The following is a 23,283-nucleotide window of genomic DNA, read 5'->3' on the forward strand; positions in this document are numbered from 1 at the left end:
TGAAAAGAGTGGTGAGAGTAAGTGAGCTTGGGAAGGAGACTCGTGTGAGGAAGTACCAGGAGAGACGAGTGCAGATTAGAAAAAGGTGAGAGCAAAGAACACAAGGGGAGTGGGGGAGGAACGGGATGTATTTAGGGAAGCAGTGATGGCTTACGCAAAAGATGCTTGTGGCATGAAAAGTATGGGAGGTGGGCAGATTAGAAAGGGTAGTGAGTGGTGGGATGAAGAAGTAAGATTATTAGTGAAAGAGAAGAGAGAGGCATTTGGACAAGTTTTGTAGGGAAATAGTGCAAATGACTGGGGGATGTAGAAAAGAAAGAGGCAGGAGATCAAGAGAAAGGTGAAAAAGAGGGCAAATGAGAGTTGGGGTAAGAGTGTATCATTACATTTTAGGGAGAAAAAAATGCTTTGGAATGAGGTATATAAAGTGCGTAAGACAAGAGAACAAATGGGAACATCGGTGAAGGGGGCTAATGGGGAGGTGATAACAAGTAATGGTGATGTGAGAAGGAGAGGAGTAAGTATTTTGAAGGTTTGCTGAATGTGTTAGATGATAGAGTGGCAGATATAGGGTGTTTTGGTCGAGGTGGTGTGCGAAGTAAGAGGGTTAGGGAAAATGATTTGGTAAACAGAGAAGAGGGAGTAAAGTTATAGAGAAGATGAAAGCTGGCAAGGCAGTGGGTTTGGATGGTATTGCGGTGGAATTTATTAAAAAGAAGGGGTGACTGTATTGTTGACTGGTTGGTAAGGTTATATGTATGTATGACTCATGGTGAGGTGCCTGAGGATTGGTGGAATGCTTGCATAGTGCCATTGTACAAAGGCAAAGGGGATTAAAGTGAGTGCTCATATTTCTATGTGTCGTAGAAGGCGACTAAAGGAGATGGGAGCAGGGGGCTGGAAACCCTTCCCTCCATGTATTTTAACTTTCTAAAAGGGAAAACAGAAGAAGCAGTCACGCGGGGAGTGCTCATCCTCCTCGAAGGCTCAGATTGGGGTGTCTAAATGTGTATGGATGTAACCAAGATGTGAAAAAAGGAGAGATAAGTATTATGTTTGAGGAAAGGAACCTGGATGCTTTGGCTCTGAGTGAAACGAAGCTCAAGGGTAAAGGGGAAGAGTGGTTTGGGAATGTCTTGGGAGTAAAGTCAGGGGTTAGTGAGAGGACGAGAGCAAGGGAAGGAGTAGCACTAATCCTAAAACAGGAGTGGTGGAAGTGTGTGACAGAGTGTAAGAAAGTAAACTCTAGATTGATATGGATAAAACTGAAAGTGGATGGAGAGAGATGGGTGATTATTGGTGCATATGCACCTGGGCATGAGAAGAAAGATCATGAGAGAAAAGTGTTTTGGGAGCAGCTGAATGAGTGTGTTAGTAATTTTGATGCACGAGACCAGTTTATAGTGATGGGTGATTTGAATGCAAAGGTGAGTAATGTGGCAGTTGAGGGAATAATTGGTGTAAATGGAATGTTCAGCGTTGTAAATGGAAATGGTGAAGAGCTTATAGATTTAGGTGCTGAAAAAGGACTGGTGATTGGGAATACCCGGTTTAAAAAGAGAGATATACATAAGTATACGTATGTAAGTAGGAGAGATGGCCAGAGAGTGTTATTGAATTACGTGTTAATTGATAGGCGCACAAAAGAGAGACTTTTGGAAGTTAATGTGCTGAGAGGTGCAACTGGAGGGATGTCTGATCATTATCTTCTGGAGGCGAAGGTGAAGATTTGTAGAGGTTTTCAGAAAAGAAGAGAGAATGTTGGGGTGAAAAGAGTGGTGAGAGTAAGTGAGCTTGGGAAGGAGACTTGTGTGAGGAAGTACCAGGAGAGACTGAGTACAGAAAGGAAAACGGAGAGAACAAAGAAGGTAAGGGGAGTGGGGGAGGAATGGGATGTATTTAGAGAAGCAGTGATGGCTTGAGCAAAAGATGCTTGTGGCATGAGAAGCATGGGAGGTGGGCAGATAAGAAAGGGTAGTGAGTGGTGGGATGAAGAAGTAAGATTATTAGTGAAAGAGAACAGAGAGGCATTTGGACGATTTTTGCAGGGGAATAATGCAAATGAGTGGGAGATGTATGAAAAAAAAAGGGGCAGGAGGTCAAGAGAAAGGTGCAAGAGGTGAAAAAGAGGGCAAATGAGAGTTGGGGTGAGAGAGTATCATTAAATTCTAGGGAGAATAAAAAGATGTTTTGGAAGGAGGTAAATAAAGTGCGTAAGATAAGGGAACAAATGGAAACTTCAGTGATGGGGGCTAATGGGGAGGTGATAACAAGTAGTGGTGATGTGAGAAGGAGGTGGAGTGAGTATTTTGAAGGTTCGTTCAATGTGTTTGATGATAGAGTGGCAGATATAGGGTGTTTTGGTCGAGATGGTGTGCAAAGTGAGAGGGTTAGGAAGAATGATTTGGTAAACAGAGAAGAGGTAGTAAAAGCTTTGCGGAAGATGAAAGCCAGCAAGGCAGCGGGTTTGGAAAGTATTGCAGTGGAATTTATAAAAAAAAAAGGTGACTGTATTGTTGACTGGTTGGTAAGGTTATTTAATGTATGTATGATTCATTTATGGATCTGGAGAAGGCATATGATAGAGTTGATAGAGATGCTCTGTGGAAGGTACTAAGAATATATGGTGTGGGAGGCAAGTTGTTAGCAGTGAAAAGTTTTTATCGAGGATGTAAGGCATGTGTACGTGTAGGAAGAGAGGAAAGTGATTGGTTCTCAGTGAATGTAGGGTTGCGGCAGGGATGTGTGATGTCTCCATGGTTGTTTAATTTGTTTATGGATGGGGTTGTTAGGGAGGTGAATGCAAGAGTTTTGGAAAGAGGGGCAAGTATGAAGTCTGTTGGGGATGAGAGAGCTTGGGAAGTGAGTCAGTTGTTGTTCGCTGATGATACAGCGCTGGTGGCTGATTCATGTGAGAAACTGCAGAAGCTGGTGACTGAGTTTGGTAAAGTGTGTGAAAGAAGAAAGTTAAGAGTAAATGTGAATAAGAGCAAGGTTATTAGGTACAGTAGGGTTGAGGGTCAAGTCAATTGGGAGGTAAGTTTGAATGGAGAAAAACTGGAGGAAGTAAAGTGTTTTAGATATCTGGGAGTGGATCTGGCAGCGGATGGAACCATGGAAGCGGAAGTGGATCATAGGGTGGGGGAGGGGGCGAAAATCCTAGGAGTCTTGAAGAATGTGTGGACGTCGAGAACATTATCTCAGAAAGCAAAAATGGGTATGTTTGAAGGAATAGTGGTTCCAACAATGTTGTATGGTTGCGAGGCGTGGGCTATGGATAGAGTTGTGCACAGGAGGATGGATGTGCTGGAATTGAGATGTTTGAGGACAATGTGCGGTGTGAGGTGGTTTGATCGAGTAAGTAACGTAAGGGTAAGAGAGATGTGTGGAAATAAAAAGAGCGTGGTGGAGAGAGCAGAAGAGGGTGTTTTGAAATGGTTTGGACACATGGAGAGAATGAGTGAGGAAAGATTGGTCAAGAGGATATATGTGTCGGAGGTGGAGGGAACGAGGAGAAGTGGGAGACCAAATTGGAGGTGGAAAGATGGAGTGAAAAAGATTTTGTGTGATCGGGGCCTGAACATGCAGGAGGGTGAAAGGAGGGCAAAGAATAGAGTGAATTGGATCGATGTGGTATACCGGGGTTGACGTGCTGTCAGTGAATTGAATCAGGGCATGTGAAGCGTCTGGGGTAAATCATGGAAAGCTGTGTAGGTATGTATATTTGCGTGTGTGGACGTATGTATATACATGTGTATGGGGGTGGGTTGGGCCATTTCTTTCGTCTGTTTCGTTGCGCTACCTCGCAAACGCGGGAGACAGCGACAAAGCAAAAGAAAAAAAAAAAATATATATATATATATATATATATATACATACATATCAACTGACATATTTATCTCTTGTGTCTCCCTTTAGGAGCTCCCTTTCCACATCCAGGCCCCACAGAACTTTCCATGGTTTAACCCAGACACTTCACATGCCCTGATTCAATCCATTGACAGCACGTCGACCCGGTATACCACATCGATCCAATTCACTCTATTCCTTGCCTGCCTTTCACCCTCCTGTATAACAAAAGCCCCATTCGTTCACACTCAGTCTCCAGCTGTCATGCAATAATGCCCGAACCACAGCTCCCTTTCCACATCCAGGCCCCACACAACTTTCCATGGTTTACCCCAGACGCTTCACATGCCCTGATTCAATCCACTGACAGCACGTCAACCCCGGTATACCACATCGATCCAATTCACTCTATTCCTTGCCTGCCTTTCACCCTCCTGCATGATCAGGCCCCGATCACAAAATCTTTTTCACTCCATCTTTCCACCTCCAATTTGGTCTCCCTCTTCTCCTCGTTCCCTCCACCTCCGACACATATATTCTCTTGGTCAATCTTTCCTCACTCATTCTCTCCATGTGCCCGAACCATTTCAAAACACCCTCTTCTGCTCTCTCAACCACGCTCTTTTTATTTCCACACATCTCTCTTACCCTTACGTTACTTACTCGATCAAACCACCTCACACCACACATTGTCCTCAAACATCTCATTTCCAGCACATCCATCCTCCTGCGCACAACTCTATCCATAGCCCACGCCTCGCAACCATACAACATTGTTGGAACTACTATTCCTTCAAACATACCCATTTTTGCTTTCCGAGATAATGTTCTCGACTTCCACACATTCTTCAAGGCTCCCAGAATTTTCGCCCCCTCCCCCACCCTATGATCCACTTCCGTTTCCATGGTTCCATCCGCTGCCAGATCCACTCCCAGATATCTAAAACACTTCACTTCCTCCAGTTTTTCTCCATTCAAACTCACCTCCCAATTGACTTGACCCTCAACCCTACTGTACCTAATAACCTTACTCTTATTCACATTTACTCTTAACTTTCTTCTTTCACACACTTTACCAAACTCAGTCACCAGCTTCTGCAGTTTCTCACATGAATCAGCCACCAGCGCTGTATCATCAGCGAACAACAACTGACTCACTTCCCAAGCTCTCTCATCCCCAACAGACTTCATACTTGCCCCTCTTTCCAAAACTCTTGCATTCACCTCCCTAACAACCCCATCCATAAACAAATTAAACAACCATGGAGACATCACACACCCCTGCTGCAAACCTACATTCACTGAGAACCAATCACTTTCCTCTCTTCCTATATATATATATATATATATATATATATATATATCTATTTATTTTATTATTTATTATACTTTGTCGCTGTCTCCCGCGTTTGCGAGGTAGCGCAAGGAAACAGACGAAAGAAATGGCCCAACCCCCCCCATACACATGTATATACATACGTCCACACACGCAAATATACATACCTACACAGCTTTCCATGGTTTACCCCAGACGCTTCACATGCCCTGCTTCAATCCACTGACAGCACGTCAACCCCGGTATACCACATCGCTCCAATTCACTCTATTCCTTACCCTCCTTTCACCCTCCTGCACGTTCAGGCCCCGATCACACAAAATCTTTTTCACTCCATCTTTCCACCTCCAATTTGGTCTCCCTCTTCTCCTTGTTCCCTCCACCTCCGACACATATATCCTCTTGGTCAATCTTTCCTCACTCATCCTCTCCATGTGCCCAAACCACTTCAAAACACCCTCTTCTGCTCTCTCAACCACGCTCTTTTTATTTCCACACATCTCTCTTACCCTTACGTTACTCACTCGATCAAACCACCTCACACCACACATTGTCCTCAAACATCTCATTTCCAGCACATCCATCCTCCTGCGCACAACTCTATCCATAGCCCATGCCTCGCAACCATACAACATTGTTGGAACCACTATTCCTTCAAACATACCCATTTTTGCTTTCCGAGATAATGTTCTCGACTTCCACACATTCTTCAAGGCCCCCAGGATTTTCGCCCCCTCCCCCACCCTATGATCCACTTCCGCTTCCATGGTTCCATCCGCTGCCAGATCCACTCCCAGATATCTAAAACACTTCACTTCCTCCAGTTTTTCTCCATTCAAACTCACCTCCCAATTGACTTGACCCTCAACCCTACTGTACCTAATAACCTTGCTCTTATTCACATTTACTCTTAACTTTCTTCTTCCACACACTTTTCCAAACTCAGTCACCAGCTTCTGCAGTTTCTCACATGAATCAGCCACCAGCGCTGTATCATCAGCGAACAACAACTGACTCACTTCCCAAGCTCTCTCATCCCCAACAGACTTCATACTTGCCCCTCTTTCCAAAACTCTTGCATTTACCTCCCTAACAACCCCATCCATAAACAAATTAAACAACCATGGAGACATCACACACCCCTGCCGCAAACCTACATTCACTGAGAACCAATCACTTTCCTCTCTTCCTACACGTACACATGCCTTACATCCTCGATAAAAACTTTTCACTGCTTCTAACAACTTTCCTCCCACACCATATATTCTTAATACCTTCCACAGAGCCTCTCTATCAACTCTATCATATGCCTTCTCCAGATCCATAAATGCTACATACAAATCTATTTGCTTTTCTAAGTATTTCTCACATACATTCTTCAAAGCAAACACCTGATCCACACATCCTCTACCACTTCTGAAACCACACTGCTCTTCCCCAATCTGATGCTCTGTACATGCCTTCACCCTCTCAATCAATACCCTCCCATATAATTTACCAGGAATACTCAACAAACTTATACCTCTGTAATTTGAGCACTCACTCTTATCCCCTTTGCCTTTGTACAATGGCACTATGCACGCATTCTGCCAATCCTCAGGCACCTCACCATGAGTAATACATACATTAAATAACCTTACCAACCAGTCAACAATACAGTCACCCCCTTTTTTAATAAATTCCACTGCAATACCATCCAAACCTGCTGCCTTGCCGGCTTTCATCTTCCGCAAAGCTTTCACTACCTCTTCTCTGTTTACCAAATCATTTTCCCTAACCCTCTCACTCTGCACACCACCTCGACCAAAACACCCTATATCTGCCACTTTATCTATATATATATATATATATATATATATATATATATATATATATATATATATATATATATTATTTATTTATTTATTTATTATACTTTGTCGCTGTCTCCCGCGTTTGCGAGGTAGCGCAAGGAAACAGACGAAAGAAATGGCCCAACCCCCCCCATACACATGTGTATACATACGTCCACACACGCAAATATACATACCTACACAGCTTTCCATGGCTTACCCCAGACGCTTCACATGCCTTGATTCAATCCACTGACAGCACGTCAACCCCGGTATACCACATCGCTCCAATTCACTCTATTCCTTGCCCTCCTTTCACCCTCCTGCATGTTCAGGCCCTGATCACACAAAATCTTTTTCACTCCATCTTTCCACCTCCAATTTGGTCTCCCTCTTCTCCTTGTTCCCTCCACCTCCGACACATATATCCTCTTGGTCAATCTTTCCTCACTCATCCTCTCCATGTGCCCAAACCACTTCAAAACACCCTCTTCTGCTCTCTCAACCACGCTCTTTTTATTTCCACACATCTCTCTTACCCTTACGTTACTCACTCGATCAAACCACCTCACACCACACATTGTCCTCAAACATCTCATTTCCAGCACATCCATCCTCCTGCGCACAACTCTATCCATAGCCCACGCCTCGCAACCATACAACATTGTGTGTGTGTGTGTGTGTGTGTGTGTGTGTGTGTGTGCGTGTGTGTGTGTGTGTGTTAGTGGTGAAGGGAACAAGAAGCAGGAGACCATATTGGAGGTGGAAGGATGAAGTAAAAAAGATCTTGAGTGATTTGGGCCTGAAAATACTGGAAGGTGAGACATGTGCAAGGAATGGAGTGAACTGGAACAATGTGGTATGCCAGGGTTGACATGCTGTCAATGGACTGAGGGCATGTGAAATATCCGAGGTAAACCATGGAAAGGTCTGTGAGGCCTGGATGTGGACAGGGAGCTGTCATTTCAGTGCATTACACATAACAGCTAGAAACTGAGTGTGAAAGAATGTGGCCTTTTTATGTTTTCCTGGTGCTACCTCATTGAAGCAGCAGGTAGCAATGCTCTTTCCTGTGGGGCGGGGTTGCACCAGGAATGGATGAAGGCAAGCAAGTATGAATATGTACATGTGTATATATGTGTATGTCTAAGTATGTGTATGTATATGTATTTGTGTATATGTTAATATGTACATGTATGTATATGTGCATGTATGGGCATTTATGTACATATGTGTGTATATTTGTGGATGGGCCATTTCTTTGTCTGTTTTCTGGCATTGATTATGGCCTCAGCTGCCCGTGCCATCTCAGAAAAAAAAAAAAATGTTCAGCTCATTCAGTTCAGTTGCCACCTGTATACCAAATTGTTCCAATTCACTCTATCTCAAGCATGCCTTTCACCCTAATGCATGTTCAGGCCCCAACCACTCAAAATTCTCATTCTATCCTTCCACATTAATTTGGTTTCCCCCTTCTCATTGACTTCTCCACTTCTGGAACATATTTCCTCTCTATCAATCTCTTCTAACTCATTTACTCCTTACGTCCAAACCATTTCAGCACACCCTCTTCAGCTCTCTAAACTACACTCTTATTACTATATTTCTCGCTTACCCATTAAGTACTTACTAAATCATACCACATCACATCACATAATGCCCTCAAACATTTCATTCCTAACACAGTTATCCTTCTCCATACACATCCTCATCAAAAGCCAATACTTCAGATCCACACAACATTGTTGGGACCACTATATCTCCAAACATTCTCATTTTTGCCCATCCAGATAACAACCTTTCTTTCCACGTATTCCTCAGTGCTTCAAAAAGCATTTACCCGCTCAACTACCCTATGACTCTGCCATTTCCATAGTTCCATTTGCAGCCATGTCCCCTTACAGGTATCTAAACACTTCTCTTTTCCAAATTTTCTCCATTCAAAATCACAACCTAAGCAACCTGTCCTTATGCCCTACTAGACGTAATAACCTTTCTTTTATTACATTCACTCTCAACTTCCTCCCTTTGCACACTCTCCCAAAGCCACCCACCAATTTCAGCAGTTTCTCACTTGAATCTGCCACCAGTGCAGGACACAACACCTAACTTACTTCCCAGGCCCCATTAACTCCTATAGACTGCATACTCCCACTCTCTACAAGATCCTGGCATTCTCCTCCCTCACCACCCAACCCATAAGCAAATCAAACAACCAAGGTAATATCACACACCCCTGATGCACACCAATCTTCACCTGAAACTCACTCTCCTCTCTACCTCCTTACACATATGCCAAATAATCTTGATAAAAACTTTTTACTGCTTCTAGTAAGACTTCTGCCTGACTCTACTGCCAATGAGAAGGAGAGCTGAGAAAGTGGTTGTACCAGCCCCTACCATGACCTTTCCATCTCCAATACACCTGCCTCTCTTTCTAATCATGACACCAACATTTGTTGTCTCTCTACTAACCTCTCTTCTGTTGAACACCATCTGTTTAGTACCTCTCCTAATATCTTGCTTCTCTTCGAGACCCAATTGTCTGATAAATGTTCTCTTTAGTCCCTTTTTCACATCCTACTATAATCTCTGCTCACAATTCCAGTTCAAAGGTCATGTCCATGCTTATACCTACATCAAGACACCTGTTATATGCCTTGAGGACCTTGAGTCCCTAACTTTGACGTTATCTGACTCAAGGTCTGTATGTTAACTTCAACACTTTCCTTTATTTTGCCTAATGCTCTCCTAATTTTACAAATCTTATTTCATTCTTCTACTCTCTAAACTCCTGTCATGAGACAGTGACATCCTCTGATCCACAAGCCGAGATCCTCCGCCCAGGGGATTTCAACATGCACCACAGGGGAATTGCTGAATTCATCCCATACAGATGGTGGAAGGGTTGAATCCCTCCTGTTCTCCATTCTCAATGATACAGAGCAAATCATCCATATACCTGACCACTGTGACCACTCTCCTAATATTCTGAAACTTTTTTGCCTCTAATCCTTTGCACCATAAATACATAATGTTGCCCCTAATTGGTTCATCTGACAACACTCTCATAAATGTATCTATTTTAATGGCACCTCTCTCTCCAGCAGCCCCTTCAACAAGTAAATAGGGGTACCTTCACAAAGCTGACTGGAATAACTTAAGAAAATTCCTTTCTGAATACCCTTGGGTAAATTACTTTCTCTTATGAGGTGATGCTTCAGTCTCCGCCAAACACAAGGAAGAAGTTACTGTTAAGGAAATGGCAGTATATATCCACTCTCCTCTAAGATGACCTCTTCTTCCATTCAGGTAAGGGAACAGGCATATTAAGCTTGGGAGATTTCTCCTTTCCTTACTCCCATTCAGCATTTATCACTGTCCATAAATGATGCAAGTATGTTATCCATGTGGCAAAGTGTTCTTTAACCCACAAGAAGTGTGATAACCTCTCCTTATCATCCGATAGGTATTTCTGGTCTTTATCTAAGGGACATCATTTACAATTTTTGTTATTCTACCTTTTTTTCATCTTCCTGTTCTGACATTACTATTGCTGTTTCTCCAGCAGACAAAGCAACTCTCTTTGGTTCCTGTTTCTCCTCTAACTCTACCTTTGATGACTCTACCATTCACCCCCTGATGCTCCTCTTACTGATCCCATGTCCCTTCCCATAATCTATTTTCAAAATGTCAGAAAGGCACTTCTCTCTTTGGACACAAGCAAGGATTATGGTCCTGATGGCATCCATCCCCATGTACTGAAAGTGTGCACCTCTGAGTTTGCACCTGTGCTTGCTTATCTGTTCCATGACTGGTGGGTGAAGCTTAGATTCATGTCTGTCTGGAGTTAAAAGAGTGCATACAGACTTCTGAAGAGATGCAGACATTTTGTTCTGGGTTAGCCAGTGTTCCAACTGTGTAATGCAGTGTTGCATGCTTGCTGTTGCACTCTGTGGGGTCAGGGTTTTATGAGATAACTGCAAGGTTGTCTGCATAAATGAGGACCTTCACATTTTTGTTTTCTATGGGCAATGGGAGGTCAAGTAGGTAGAAATGGAAGAGGGATTCAGAGAGAACTACTCGTGGGGAACTCCACTTCAGAGTTAATGGGTTTTAAAAGTGAATCCACTATCAGTGACTGGCACAGTGGCCAGCTATGAAGTTAGCCAACCACTTTTTGTCAGTGTTGCAAAGGGTGGTATCGGGATGTGTCAGGGAATAGCATCAAATTAATTTTTGATGTCTTGGGATGGAGGTTGTGGTAGGTTGAAATCTTTTAAGACATACTGTGTGAGGTCTGTGTGTAGTTCTGTGGAGGCCTGATTTGGTCTCAAGCCATATCATGAAGGTAAGAGTGTGATATTTTGGTGTTATTTTGCTTGATTCTGTTGTGAGTCAGCTTTCCTCAGCTTGGATACTGAAGATAGAAGTGATACGAGTTAGAAGAATGAGCAAAAACTGTATGGTCTGGAGGGGTGTAGGATTAGTATTATGCAGGCAATTTCCCATGTATTCCAGATTTTGTTGGAGATATCTCTAAGAGCTTTGACTGCAACTAGGCCAGTGTTTTATGTAAAGGTTTGATATGTTGAAAGGGCCTATTACAAGAGAATTCTTTTCAGACTTAATTCCAATTCTTGTATTAGATAGAATGAAGGTTAGTTAGACAGACAGTTGTTTTTGAGTGGATCTTGTGTAGTTACAAGGCTTTCCTGATTAGGGATGAGGGTGGTTTGTGATTGATTTTTAATTAGGGTCTAATGGTGTTGTCTAGAGTATGGATTTGTTCTCTTATTTCTACTGATGATGACTGGTTCTGTCTGAGATCATTTCTTTGCTTTATATGGTTTGCAATTTCTGGGGAGAAGTTTGGATTATATTTCTTTCTATGTCCTTGTGGTATTTATCATTTCCTGGCTTGCTTGGTTATGTTGATGAAGTGTGAGGCTGCATTATCTAGGATGAGAAATCACTTATACTGAAGTTCTGGAGCTTGGTTTCCATGTTTTGAGTGAAGATTGGTTGTGTGGGTTGGGATGGCCAGGAAGAGCGTTTATCAGGATGGGTAAGTGGTAAAAGGACAATTCATGTAGCATCCTCTAAGAAGTCCTCATGTACAGTGCTTGTGAGCAGGGAATGTTTGGCAAGGTTGGCAGCCAGAGATGGCAGTTTAGGAGTCTGCTTAGCGTTTTGCAAAAACTGAAGATACTGAAAGAATGCAGTTGATTTATGAGTAATTCACCTCAGGGATATTGGGTGTGATGATGAGCCGAGTAGGAAGGGCACTGAAATCTTCAGAGACAGTGCTGGGTATGTTGGCCAGGTTTTGCAACTGGGGTGTATATCAGGAGGGGTATGTAATGGGAAGAAGTATTTAGGAGCTGATTATGTTGTACTTAGCACAGTGAAGTTTCATTTTCATGGACTGTTTTTCAAGGGTACAGTCACTGCCTGAGACCTGTTTAGTACTCTCAGTGGTGGTAGAGACTGGTTTTGTTTAGTGGACTAGAATTCTGAATTCTCCCCCTTGTCCTTGTTGTCTGTCATATCATAGGGCTGTGTAGTTGTAGAAAGGTGGGAAGATGGATTTGGATGTGAGTCTGATTTCTTGGATGAGGGTTATGTGGGTGCTATATTCTCGGAACTGGCTGAGTATTTCTGTGTGTTTGTAACGGATGCCGTTAGCACTGAGTGGTAGGATGTTTGATTTGTAGCTGGGGTTCTGTGTTTGATATGTGAAGAGCAAGACTGCATATTATGTGCTGTTGTTCGTCGTGGAGATGATGGGGTTTAAAAAAGTGCTTGGGGAGTTTCTGAGTAGATAGATAGACAGAGAGATGGACAGATAGACAGCCTGACAGATGGATAGACATATAAAAAGAATATATCCATTACATCATCTCCCTCTTTCACAGGAGAGCATACATGCAAGCAACGTAACCTAGCTTAGTCTGAGTCTGAACATGAAAGATTAACTTCACTAAGCATATGTTGTAGTGTACCTGCATAAGATGTTGAAATAAGAGCATTGCAAAACATTTTTTAAAAACCTGCTTCTCTTTCTTGCCTTAGCATAGTGGCATCATGATCAAATGATTGAATTTTGAAGAAAAAATTCACATGGCATCATCTGTTCCTACTTTCAGGAAGTGATATTTCAGGAGGGTAGGCTTTCTGGCTTCTTGCTCATGATAAGTATAATATAACTATGAAGATATCAATTTTGAGGTTTGTTAGAGTATCTGGATAGTCACCATGTAAGTATATTAGCCTTACCTGCATCTAAGAGAATCTCAAGAATCTTTTTAAGTCTGTCAAATTCTTCAGCAGCATCAGGATTATCTGGATTCTTATCTGGATGACATTTGAGGGCTTTCTTTCTGTATGCCTTTCTTATCTGTAAGTTATGAAATATTGAATAACAATTACGTTATGATAACATAAAGAAAGAACACTAGCATGGTTATTGATATGGCATTAAGAACTTTCTATATGCCTTTCTTGCAAAAAAAATTCAAGAAATGCAGAAAACAAAAATGATACACATCAAAGCTAGATTGTACATATACTGGCCAACTCATCTCCAAACAATGCTGCACACTGTATATCACCCTTTCATTTTGCAAATATTCGAGGATTTAAAGTTATGTTAATTCTATTTATTTATTCATTTTGCTTTGTCGCTGTCTCCCACGTTTGCAAGGCAGCGCAAGGAAACAGACGAAAGAAATGGCCCAACCCACCCCAATACACATGTATATACATACACATCCACACACGCAAATATACATACCCATACATCTCAATGTACACATATATATACACACAGACACATACATATATACACATGCACACAATTCACACTGTCTGCCTTTATTCATTCCCATCGCCACCTCGCCACATATGGAATAACATCCCCCTCCCCCCTCATGTGTGCGAGGTAGCGCCAGGAAAAGACAACAAAGGCCACATTCGTTCACACTCAGGCTCTACCTGTCATGCAATAATGCCCGACACCACAGCTCCCTTTCCAAGTCCAGGCCCAACACAACTTTCCATGGTTTACCCCAGATGCTTCACATGCCCTGATTTAATCCATTGACAGCACGTCGACCCCGGTATAACACATCGATCCAATTCACTCTATTCCTTGCCCTCCTTTCACCCTCCTGCATGTTCAGGTCCCGATCACTCAAAATCTTTTTCACTCCATCTTTCCACCTCCAATTTGGTCTCCCACTTCTCCTCGTTCCCTCCACCTCCGACACTTATATCCTCTTGGTCAATCTTTCCTCACTCATTCTCTCCATGTGCCCAAACCATTTCAAAACACCCTCTTCTGCTTTCTCAACCACACTCTTCTTATTTCCACACATCTCTCTTACCCTTACATTACTTACTCGATCAAACCACCTCACACCATATATTGTCCTCAAACATCTCATTTCCAGCACATCCACCCTCCTGCGCACAACTCTATCCATAGCCCACGCCTCGCAACCATACAACATTGTTGGAACCACTATTCCTTCAAACATACTCATTTTTGCTTTCCGAGATAATGTTCTCGACTTCCACACATTCCTCAAAGCTCCCAGGATTTTCGCCCCCTCCCCCACCCTATGATTCACTTCTGCTTCCATGGTTCCATCCGCTGCCAGATCCACTCCCAGATATCTAAAACACTTTACTTCCTCCAGTTTTTCTCCATTCAAACTTACCTCCCAATTGACTTGACCCTCGACCCTACTATACCTAATAACCTTGCTCTTATTCACATTTACTCTTAGCTTTCTTCTTTCACACAATTCACCAAACTTAGTCACCAGCTTCTGCAGTTTCTCACATGAATCAGCCACCAGCGCTGTATCATCAGCGAACAACAACTGACTCACTTCCCAAGCTCTCTCATCCACAACAGACTGCATACTTGCCCCTCTTTCCAAAACTCTTGCATTCACCTCCCTAACAACCCCATCCATAAACAAATTGAACAACCATGGAGACATCACACACCCCTGCCGCAAACCTACAATCACTGAGAACCAATCACTTTCCTCTCTTCCTAAACGTACACATGCCTTACATCCTCGATAAAAACTTTTCAATGCTTCTAACAACTTGCCTCTCACACCATATATTCTTAGTACCTTCCACAGAGCATCTCTATCAACTCTATCATATGCCTTCTCCAGATCCATAAATGCTACATACAAATCCATTTGCTTTTCTAAGTATTTCTCACATACATTCTTCAAAGCAAACACCTGATCCACACATCCTCTACCACTTCTGAAACCACACTGCTCTTCCCCAATCTGATGATCTGTACATGCCTTCACCCTCTCAATCAATACCCTCCCATATAATTTACCAGGAATACTCAACAAACTTATACCTCTGTAATTTGAGCACTCACACTTATCCCCTTTGCCTTTGCACAATGGCACTATGCAAGCATTCCGCCAATCCTCAGGCACCTCACCATGAATCATACATACATTGAATAATCTTACCAACCAGTCAACAATACAGTCACCCCTTTTTTAATAAATTCCACTGCAATACCATCCAAACCTGCTGCCTTGCTGGCTTTCATCTTCCGCAAAGCTTTTACTACCTCTTCTCTGTTTACCAAATCATTTTCCCTAACCCTCTCACTTTGCACACCACCTCAACCAAAACACCCTATATCTGCCACTCTATCATCAAACACATTCAACAAACCTTCAAAATACTCACTCCATCTCCTTCTCACATCACCACTACTTGTTATCACCTCCCCATTAGCCCCCTTCACTGAAGTTCCCATTTGCTCCCTTGTCTTAAGAGTAAATGTGAATAAAAGCAAGGTTATTAGATACAGTAGGGTTGAGGGTCAAGTCAATTGGGAGGTAAGTTTGAATGGAGAAAAACTGGAGGAAGTAAAGTGTTTTAGATATCTGGGAGTGAATCTGGCAGCGGATGGAACCATGGAAACGGAAGTAAATCATAGGGTGGGGGAGGGGGCAAAAATCCTGGGAGCCTTGAAGAATGTGTGGAAGTCGAGAACATTATCTCGGAAAGCAAAAATGGGTATGTTTGAAGGAATAGTGGTTCCAACAATGTTGTATGGTTGCAAGGCGTGGGCTGTGGATAGAGTTGTGTGCAGGAGGGTGGATGTGCTGGAAATGAGATGTTTGATGACAATATGTGGTGTGAGGTGGTTTGATCGAGTAAGTAACGTAAGGGTAAGAGAGATGTGCGGAAATAAAAAGAGCGTGGTTGAGAGGGCAGAAGAGGGTGTTTTGAAGTGGTTTGGGCACATGGAGAGAATGAGTGAGGAAAGATTGACCAAGAGGATATATGTGTCGGAGGTGGAGGGAACGAGGAGAAGAGGGAGACCAAATTGGAGGTGGAAAGATGGAGTGAAAAAGATTTTGTGTGATCGGGGCCTGAACATGCAGGAGGGTGAAAGGAGGGCAAGGAATAGAGTGAATTGGAACGATGTGGTATACCGGGGTTGACGTGCTGTCAGTGGATTGAATCAAGGTATGTGAAGCGTCTGGGGTAAACCATGGAAAGCTGTGTAGGTATGTATATTTGCGTGTGTGGACGTATGTATATACATGTGTATGGGGGGGGGTTGGGCCATTTCTTTCGTCTGTTTCCTTGCGCTACCTGGCAAACGCGGGAGACAGCGACAAAGTATAATAAAAAAAAATAAATATATATATATATATATATATATATATATATATATATATATATATATATATATATATATATATATATATATCCCTGGGGATAGGGGAGAAAGAATACTTCCCACGTATTCCCTGCGTGTCGTAGAAGGCGACTAAAAGGGGAGGGAGCGGGGGGCTGGAAATCCTTCCCTCTCAATTTTTTTTTAATTTTCCAAAAGGAGGAACAGAGAGGGGGGCCAGGTGAGGATACTCCCTCAGTGGCCCAGTTCTCTGTTCTTAACGCTACCTCGCTAACGCGGGAAATGGCGAATAGTTTGAAAAAAAAAAAAAAAAATATATATATATATATATATATATATATATATATATATATATATATATATATATATATATATATATATATATATATATATGTAAATCAAACACATTCAACAAACCTTCAAAATACTCACTCCATCTCTTTCTCACATCACCACTACTTGTTATCACCTCCCCATTTGCGCCCTTCACTGAAGTTCCCATTCGCTCCCTTGTCTTACACACTTTATTTACCTCCTTCCAGAACATCTTTTTATTCTCCCTAAAATTTAATGATACTCTCACACCCCAACTCTCATTTGCCCTCTTTTTCACCTCTTGCACATTTCCTCTGACCTCCTGTCTCTTTCTTTTATACATCTCCCACTCAATTGCATTTTTTCCCTGCAAAAATCGTCCAAATGCCTCTCTCTTCTCTTTCACTAATACTCTTACTTCTTCATCCCACCACTCACTACCCTTTCTAATCAACCCACCTCCCACTCTTCTCATGCCACAAGCATCTTTTGTGCAATCCATCACTGATTCCCTAAATACATCCCATTCCTCCCCCACTCCCCTTACTTCCATTGTTCTCACCTTTTTCCATTCTGTACTCAGTCTCTCCTGGAACTTCCTCACACGTCTCCTTCCCAAGCTCACTTACTCTCACCACCCTCTTCACCCCAACATTCACTCTTCTTTTCTGAAAACCCATACAAATCTTCACCTTAGCCTCCACAAGATAATGATCAGACATCCCTCCAGTTGCACCTCTCAGCACATTAACATCCAAAAGTCTCTCTTTCGCGCGCCTGTCAATTAACACGTAATCCAATAACGCTCTCTGGCCATCTCCCCTACTTACATACGTATACTTATGTATATCTCGCTTTTTAAACCAGGTATTCCCAATCATCAGTCCTTTTTCAGCACATAAATCTACAAGCTCTTCACCATTTCCATTTACAACACTAAACACCCCATGTATACCAATTATTCCCTCAACTGCCACATTACTCACCTTTGCATTCAAATCACCCATCACTATAACCCGGTCTCGTGCATCAAAACCACTAACACACTCATTCAGCTGCTCCCAAAACACTTGCCTCTCATGATCTTTCTTCTCATGCCCAGGTGCATATGCACCAATAATCACCCATCTCTCTCCATCAACTTTCAGCTTTACCCATATTAATCGAGAATATACTTTCTTACATTCTATCATACTCTCACAACTCCTGTTTCAGGAGTACTGCTACTCCTTCCCTTGCTCTTGTCCTCTCACTAACCCCTGACTTTACTCCCAAGACATTCCCAAACCACTCTTCCCCTTTAACCTTGAGCTTCGTTTCACTCAGAGCCAAAACATCCCGGTTCCTTTCCTCAAACATACTACCTATCTCTCCTTTTTTCACATCTTGGTTACATCCACACACATTTAGACACCCCAGTCTGAGCCTTCGAGGAGGATGAGCACTCCTCGTGTGACTCCTTCTTCTGTTTCCCATTTTAGAAAGTTAAAAAAAATACAAGGAATGTGTTTGATGATAGAGTGGCAGATATAGGGTGTTTTGGTCGAGTTGGTGTGCAAAGTGAGAGGGTTAGGGAAAATGATTTGGTAAACAGAGAAGAGGTAGTAAAAGCTTTGCGGAAGATGAAAGCCGGCAAGGCAGCAGGTTTGGATGTTATTGCAGTGGAATTTATCAAAAAAGGGGGTGACTGTATTACTGACTGGTTGGTAAGGTTATTTAATGTATGTATGACTCATGGTGAGGTGCCTGAGGATTGGCGGAATGAGTGCATAGTGCCATTGTACAAAGGCAAAGGGGATAAGAGTGAGTGCTCAAATTTCAGAGGTATAAGTTTGTTGAGTATTACTGGTAAATTATATGGGAGGGTATTGATTGAGAGGGTGAAGGCATGTACAGAGCATCAGATTGGGGAAGAGCAGTGTGGTTTCAGAAGTGGTAGAGGATGTGTGGATCAGGTGTTTGCTTTGAAGAATGTATGTGAGAAATACTTAGAAAAGCAAATGGATTTGTATGTAGCATTTATGGATCTGGAGAAGGCATATGATAGAGTTGATAGAGATGCTCTGTGGAAGGTATTAAGAATATATGGTGTGGGAGGCAAGTTGTTAGAAGCAGTGAAAAGTTTTTATCGAGGATGTAAGGCATGTGTACGTGTAGGAAGAGAGGAAAGTGATTGGTTCTCAGTGAATGTAGGTTTGCGGCAGGGGTGTGTGATGTCTCCATGGTTGTTTAATTTGTTTATGGATGGGGTTGTTAGGGAGGTGCATGCAAGAGTTTTGGAAAAAGGGGCAAGTATGAAGTCTGTTGTGGATGAGAGAGCTTGGGAAGTGAGTCAGTTGTTGTTCGCTGATGATACAGCGCTGGTGGCTGATTCATGTGAGAAACTGCAGAAGCTGGTGACTGAGTTTGGTAAAGTGTGTGAAAGAAGAAAGTTAAGAGTAAATGTGAATAAGAGCAAGGTTATTAGGTACAGTAGGGTTGAGGGTCAAGTCAACTGGGAGGTAAGTTTGAATGGAGAAAAACTGGAGGAAGTAAAGTGTTTTAGATATCTGGGAGTGGATCTGGCAGTGGATGGAACCATGGAAGCGGAAGTGGATCATAGGGTGGGGGAGGGGGCGAAAATCCTGGGAGCCTTGAAGAATGTGTGGAAGTCGAGAACATTATCTCGGAGAGCAAAAATGGGTATGTTTGAAGGAATAGTGGTTCCAACAATGTTGTATGGTTGCGAGGCGTGGGCTATGGATAGAGTTGTGTGCAGGAGGGTGGATGTGCTGGAAATGAGATGTTTGAGGACAATGTGTGGTGTGAGGTGGTTTGATCGAGTAAGTAACGTAAGGGTAAGAGAGATGTGTGGAAATAAAAAGAGCGTGGTTGAGAGAGCAGAAGAGGGTGTTTTGAAATGGTTTGGGCACATGGAGAGAATGAGTGAGGAAAGATTGACCAAGAGGATATATGTGTCGGAGGTGGAGGGAACGAGGAGAAGTGGGAGACCAAATTGGAGGTGGAAAGATGGAGTGAAAAAGATTTTGTGTGATCAGGGCCTGAATATGCAGGAGGGTGAAAGGAGGGCAAGGAATAGAGTGAATTGGATCGATGTGGTATACCGGGGTTGACGTTCTGTCAGTGGATTGAATCAGGGCATGTGAAGCGTCTGGGGTAAACCATGGAAAGCTGTGTAGGTATGTATATTTGCGTGTGTGGACGTGTATGTATATACACGTGTATGGGGGTGGGTTGGGCCATTTCTTTCGTCTGTTTCCTTGCGCTACCTCGCAAATGCGGGAGACAGCGACAAAGAAAAAAAAAATATAAAAATCCTGGGAGCCTTGAAGAATGTGTGGAAGTCGAGAACATTATCTCGGAAAGCAAAAATGGGTATGTTTGAAGGAATAATGGTTCCAGCAATGTTGTATGGTTGCGAGGCATGGGCTATGGATAGAGTCGTGTGCAGGAGGGTGGATGTGCTGGAAATGAGATGTTTGAGGACAATGTGTGGTGTGAGGTGGTTTGATCGAGTAAGTAATGTAAGGGTAAGAGAGATGTGTGGAAATAAAAAGAGCGTGGTTGAGAGAGCAGAAGAGGGTGTTTTGAAATGGTTTGGGCACATGGAGAGAATGAGTGAGGAAAGATTGACCAAGAGGATATATGTGTCGGAGGTGGAGGGAACGAGAAGTGGGAGACCAAATTGGAGGTGGAAAGATGGAGTGAAAAAGATTTTGTGTGATCGGGGCCTGAACATGCAGGAGGGTGAAAGGCGGGGAGGTAATAGAGTGAATTGGATCAATGTGGTATAACGGGGTTGACGTGCTGTCAGTGGATTGAATCAGGGCATGTGAAGTGTCTGGGGTAAACCATGGAATGTTGTGTGGGGCCTGGATGTGGAAAGGGAGCTGTGGTTTCAGGCATTATTGCGTGACAGCTGGGGACTGAGTGTGAACAAATGGGGCCTTTGTTGTCTTTTCCTAGTGCTACCTCGCACACATGAGGGGGGAGGGGGATGGTATTCCATGGGTGGCGAGGTGGCGATGGGAATGAATAGGGGCAGACAGTGTGAATTGTGTGCATGGGTATATATGTATGTGTCTGTGTGTGTATATATATGTGTACATTGAGATGTATAGGTATGTATATTTGCGTGTGTGGGCGTGTGTGTGTGTACATTGTGTATGGGGGTGGGTTGGGCCATTTCTTTCGTCTGTTTCCTTGCGCTACCTCGCAAATGCGGGAGACAGCGACAAAGCAAAATGAAAAAAAAATAATATATATATATATATATATAAATATATATATATATATATATATATATATATATATATATATATATATATATATAGACAGCGACAAAGCAAAAAAAAAAAATTATATATATGCATATTCTTTTTCTTTCTTTGAAACTATTCGCCATTTCCTGCGTTTGCAAGGTAGCGTTAAGAACAGAGGACTGGGCCTCTGAGGGAATATCCTCACCTGGCCCCCTTCTCTGTTCCTTCTTTTGGAAAAAAAAAAAAAAAACAAGAGGGGAGGATTTCCAGCCCCCCAGTCCCTCCCCTTTTAGTCGCCTTTTACGACACGCAGGGAATACGTGGGAAGTATTCTTTCTCCCCTATCCCCAGAGATAAATATATATATATATATATATATATATATATATATATATATATATATATATATATATATATATAATGGGGAAAATGAAAACCAGTAAGTTCCCAAGTGCACTTTCGTGTAACAATCACATCATCAGGGTAGACACAAGAGAGAAATATAACAGTCAGCTAATATACAACAAAGAGTCGTAGCTAGGACGCCATTTGGTAAACATGTGATTGTCTTGGACAAAAGACGTAAGTCTACATATACCTAATTTCCTTTATTAATGACAAAAGATGTAGGTCTATATATACCTAGTTTCCTTTACTAATGGTGTTCCACTTCGTACAGCCATGCATCATAATGTTTAAATTCAACTAAATCTATGCTCCCAAAATATGTTGGATACGTTCATATCTCTATAAATCTTCAGGAATAGAAGTAATGCCTATGAGATCTGTCCAAAATAGGGCTAGATTCCTATACCTCTACAGACATCTATACTCACCATCAACTTCTGAACCAAATGAATCATGGAAGATATCTGGAATACCCTTTATAAATAGGCATGTTATCTTTTTTATACTTAATTATATAATTACATTATCTATCATCTAACCCCATATTTTCTCTTCTTCAATAAATCTAACACTCACAGTTTATTTAATACTACAAGACTGATTTCCCTCATACGTATAACACTAATAATTTATCTGAAGTACCAAGATCGATTCAAAGAATGAAAAAGAAAACAGATTCTTAAATCAATCTTTACAGTGGTAACCATGATACCATACGGGTAGAATGCAATCATAATCCTGGAATATGTGTCTGTATTCTGAAATTCAACCCTATCTTTTTGAAATCCTAAACCTATGACAATGCAGTAATACACAAGTTCCTCCAGCATAAATCACTGTCTCAAGCATTTGGAATCCAATGCTATATACTTCATTTAAATCCACGGATTGCCCTGACACCCATAATCTAAAAAAAAAAATTCAAGTCCCATAAGCAAAATACAACCCATAATTTAAAAAAAAAAAAAAATCAAGTCCCTTGAGCAAAATACAAAGATTCAACGTTGCCGATATATCGGCAACATAGCCTTGACCGTCACCGAATGATCAAGCACCAATGTAAATCCAGCGAGGATAAATTTAAAAAAATAACGAACAATGAACAGCAAATGAAGGCTCAATAAAACTGACCTCTTGTTCACCTGAGCCCATTGGTATTTCAAAAATTTCATAAAAGTCAAGTTTCATAAGCTCTTTAGAGTTTCTCTTAGACATTTTGATGGAGTTCTGTATCCCTTTTCTCTTCTATAACGTGGTTTACGTGAGACTGATTTGTCAGAGCAATTTCCTTGACTACCAGTGCAGCAAAACAACCCTAAACGTTTGTTTATAATGGTGTTGTCAGGCTGGCGATCATTTGCTCAGAAAAAGTTTACAACCAGCGAAGAGTTTAATAGCGAGCAAGCTCACTAGCCACTACTTAGTAAAATGCAACTGAATTTGTAATTGAAATGCTTTTAGCTCCGACAGGAAATTATCAAAGCACACATATTTTTTTTTCAAATGTACACCAAATATTCTTTGTGGTAACTTTAAGATTTTCATCCTATATAGAAATCTACAGGTAAATAG

The 23,283-nt window shown here is 42.0% G+C and overlaps 1 protein-coding gene across 1 annotated transcript in view; it reads right to left on the reverse strand.

Annotated features, from left to right (window-relative positions):
• The window catches only part of LOC139749126 (dnaJ homolog subfamily C member 17), a 94,433-nt gene extending 71,373 nt beyond the window's left edge, over positions 1–23,060 (reverse strand). Inside the window, exons 1-2 of the mRNA XM_071662748.1 lie at positions 22,843–23,060; positions 13,297–13,417 (exon numbers count right to left, since the gene is read on the reverse strand). Coding sequence (XP_071518849.1) covers positions 13,297–13,417; positions 22,843–22,926 — 205 coding nt within the window. The 5' untranslated portion in view covers positions 22,927–23,060. The remainder of the gene's footprint in view (positions 1–13,296; positions 13,418–22,842) is intronic.
• Positions 23,061–23,283: the final 223 nt, after the last annotated feature.

Source organism: Panulirus ornatus, chromosome 6 (assembly GCF_036320965.1).
Source record: "Panulirus ornatus isolate Po-2019 chromosome 6, ASM3632096v1, whole genome shotgun sequence".
NCBI classification, from domain to species: Eukaryota; Metazoa; Arthropoda; class Malacostraca; order Decapoda; family Palinuridae; genus Panulirus; species Panulirus ornatus.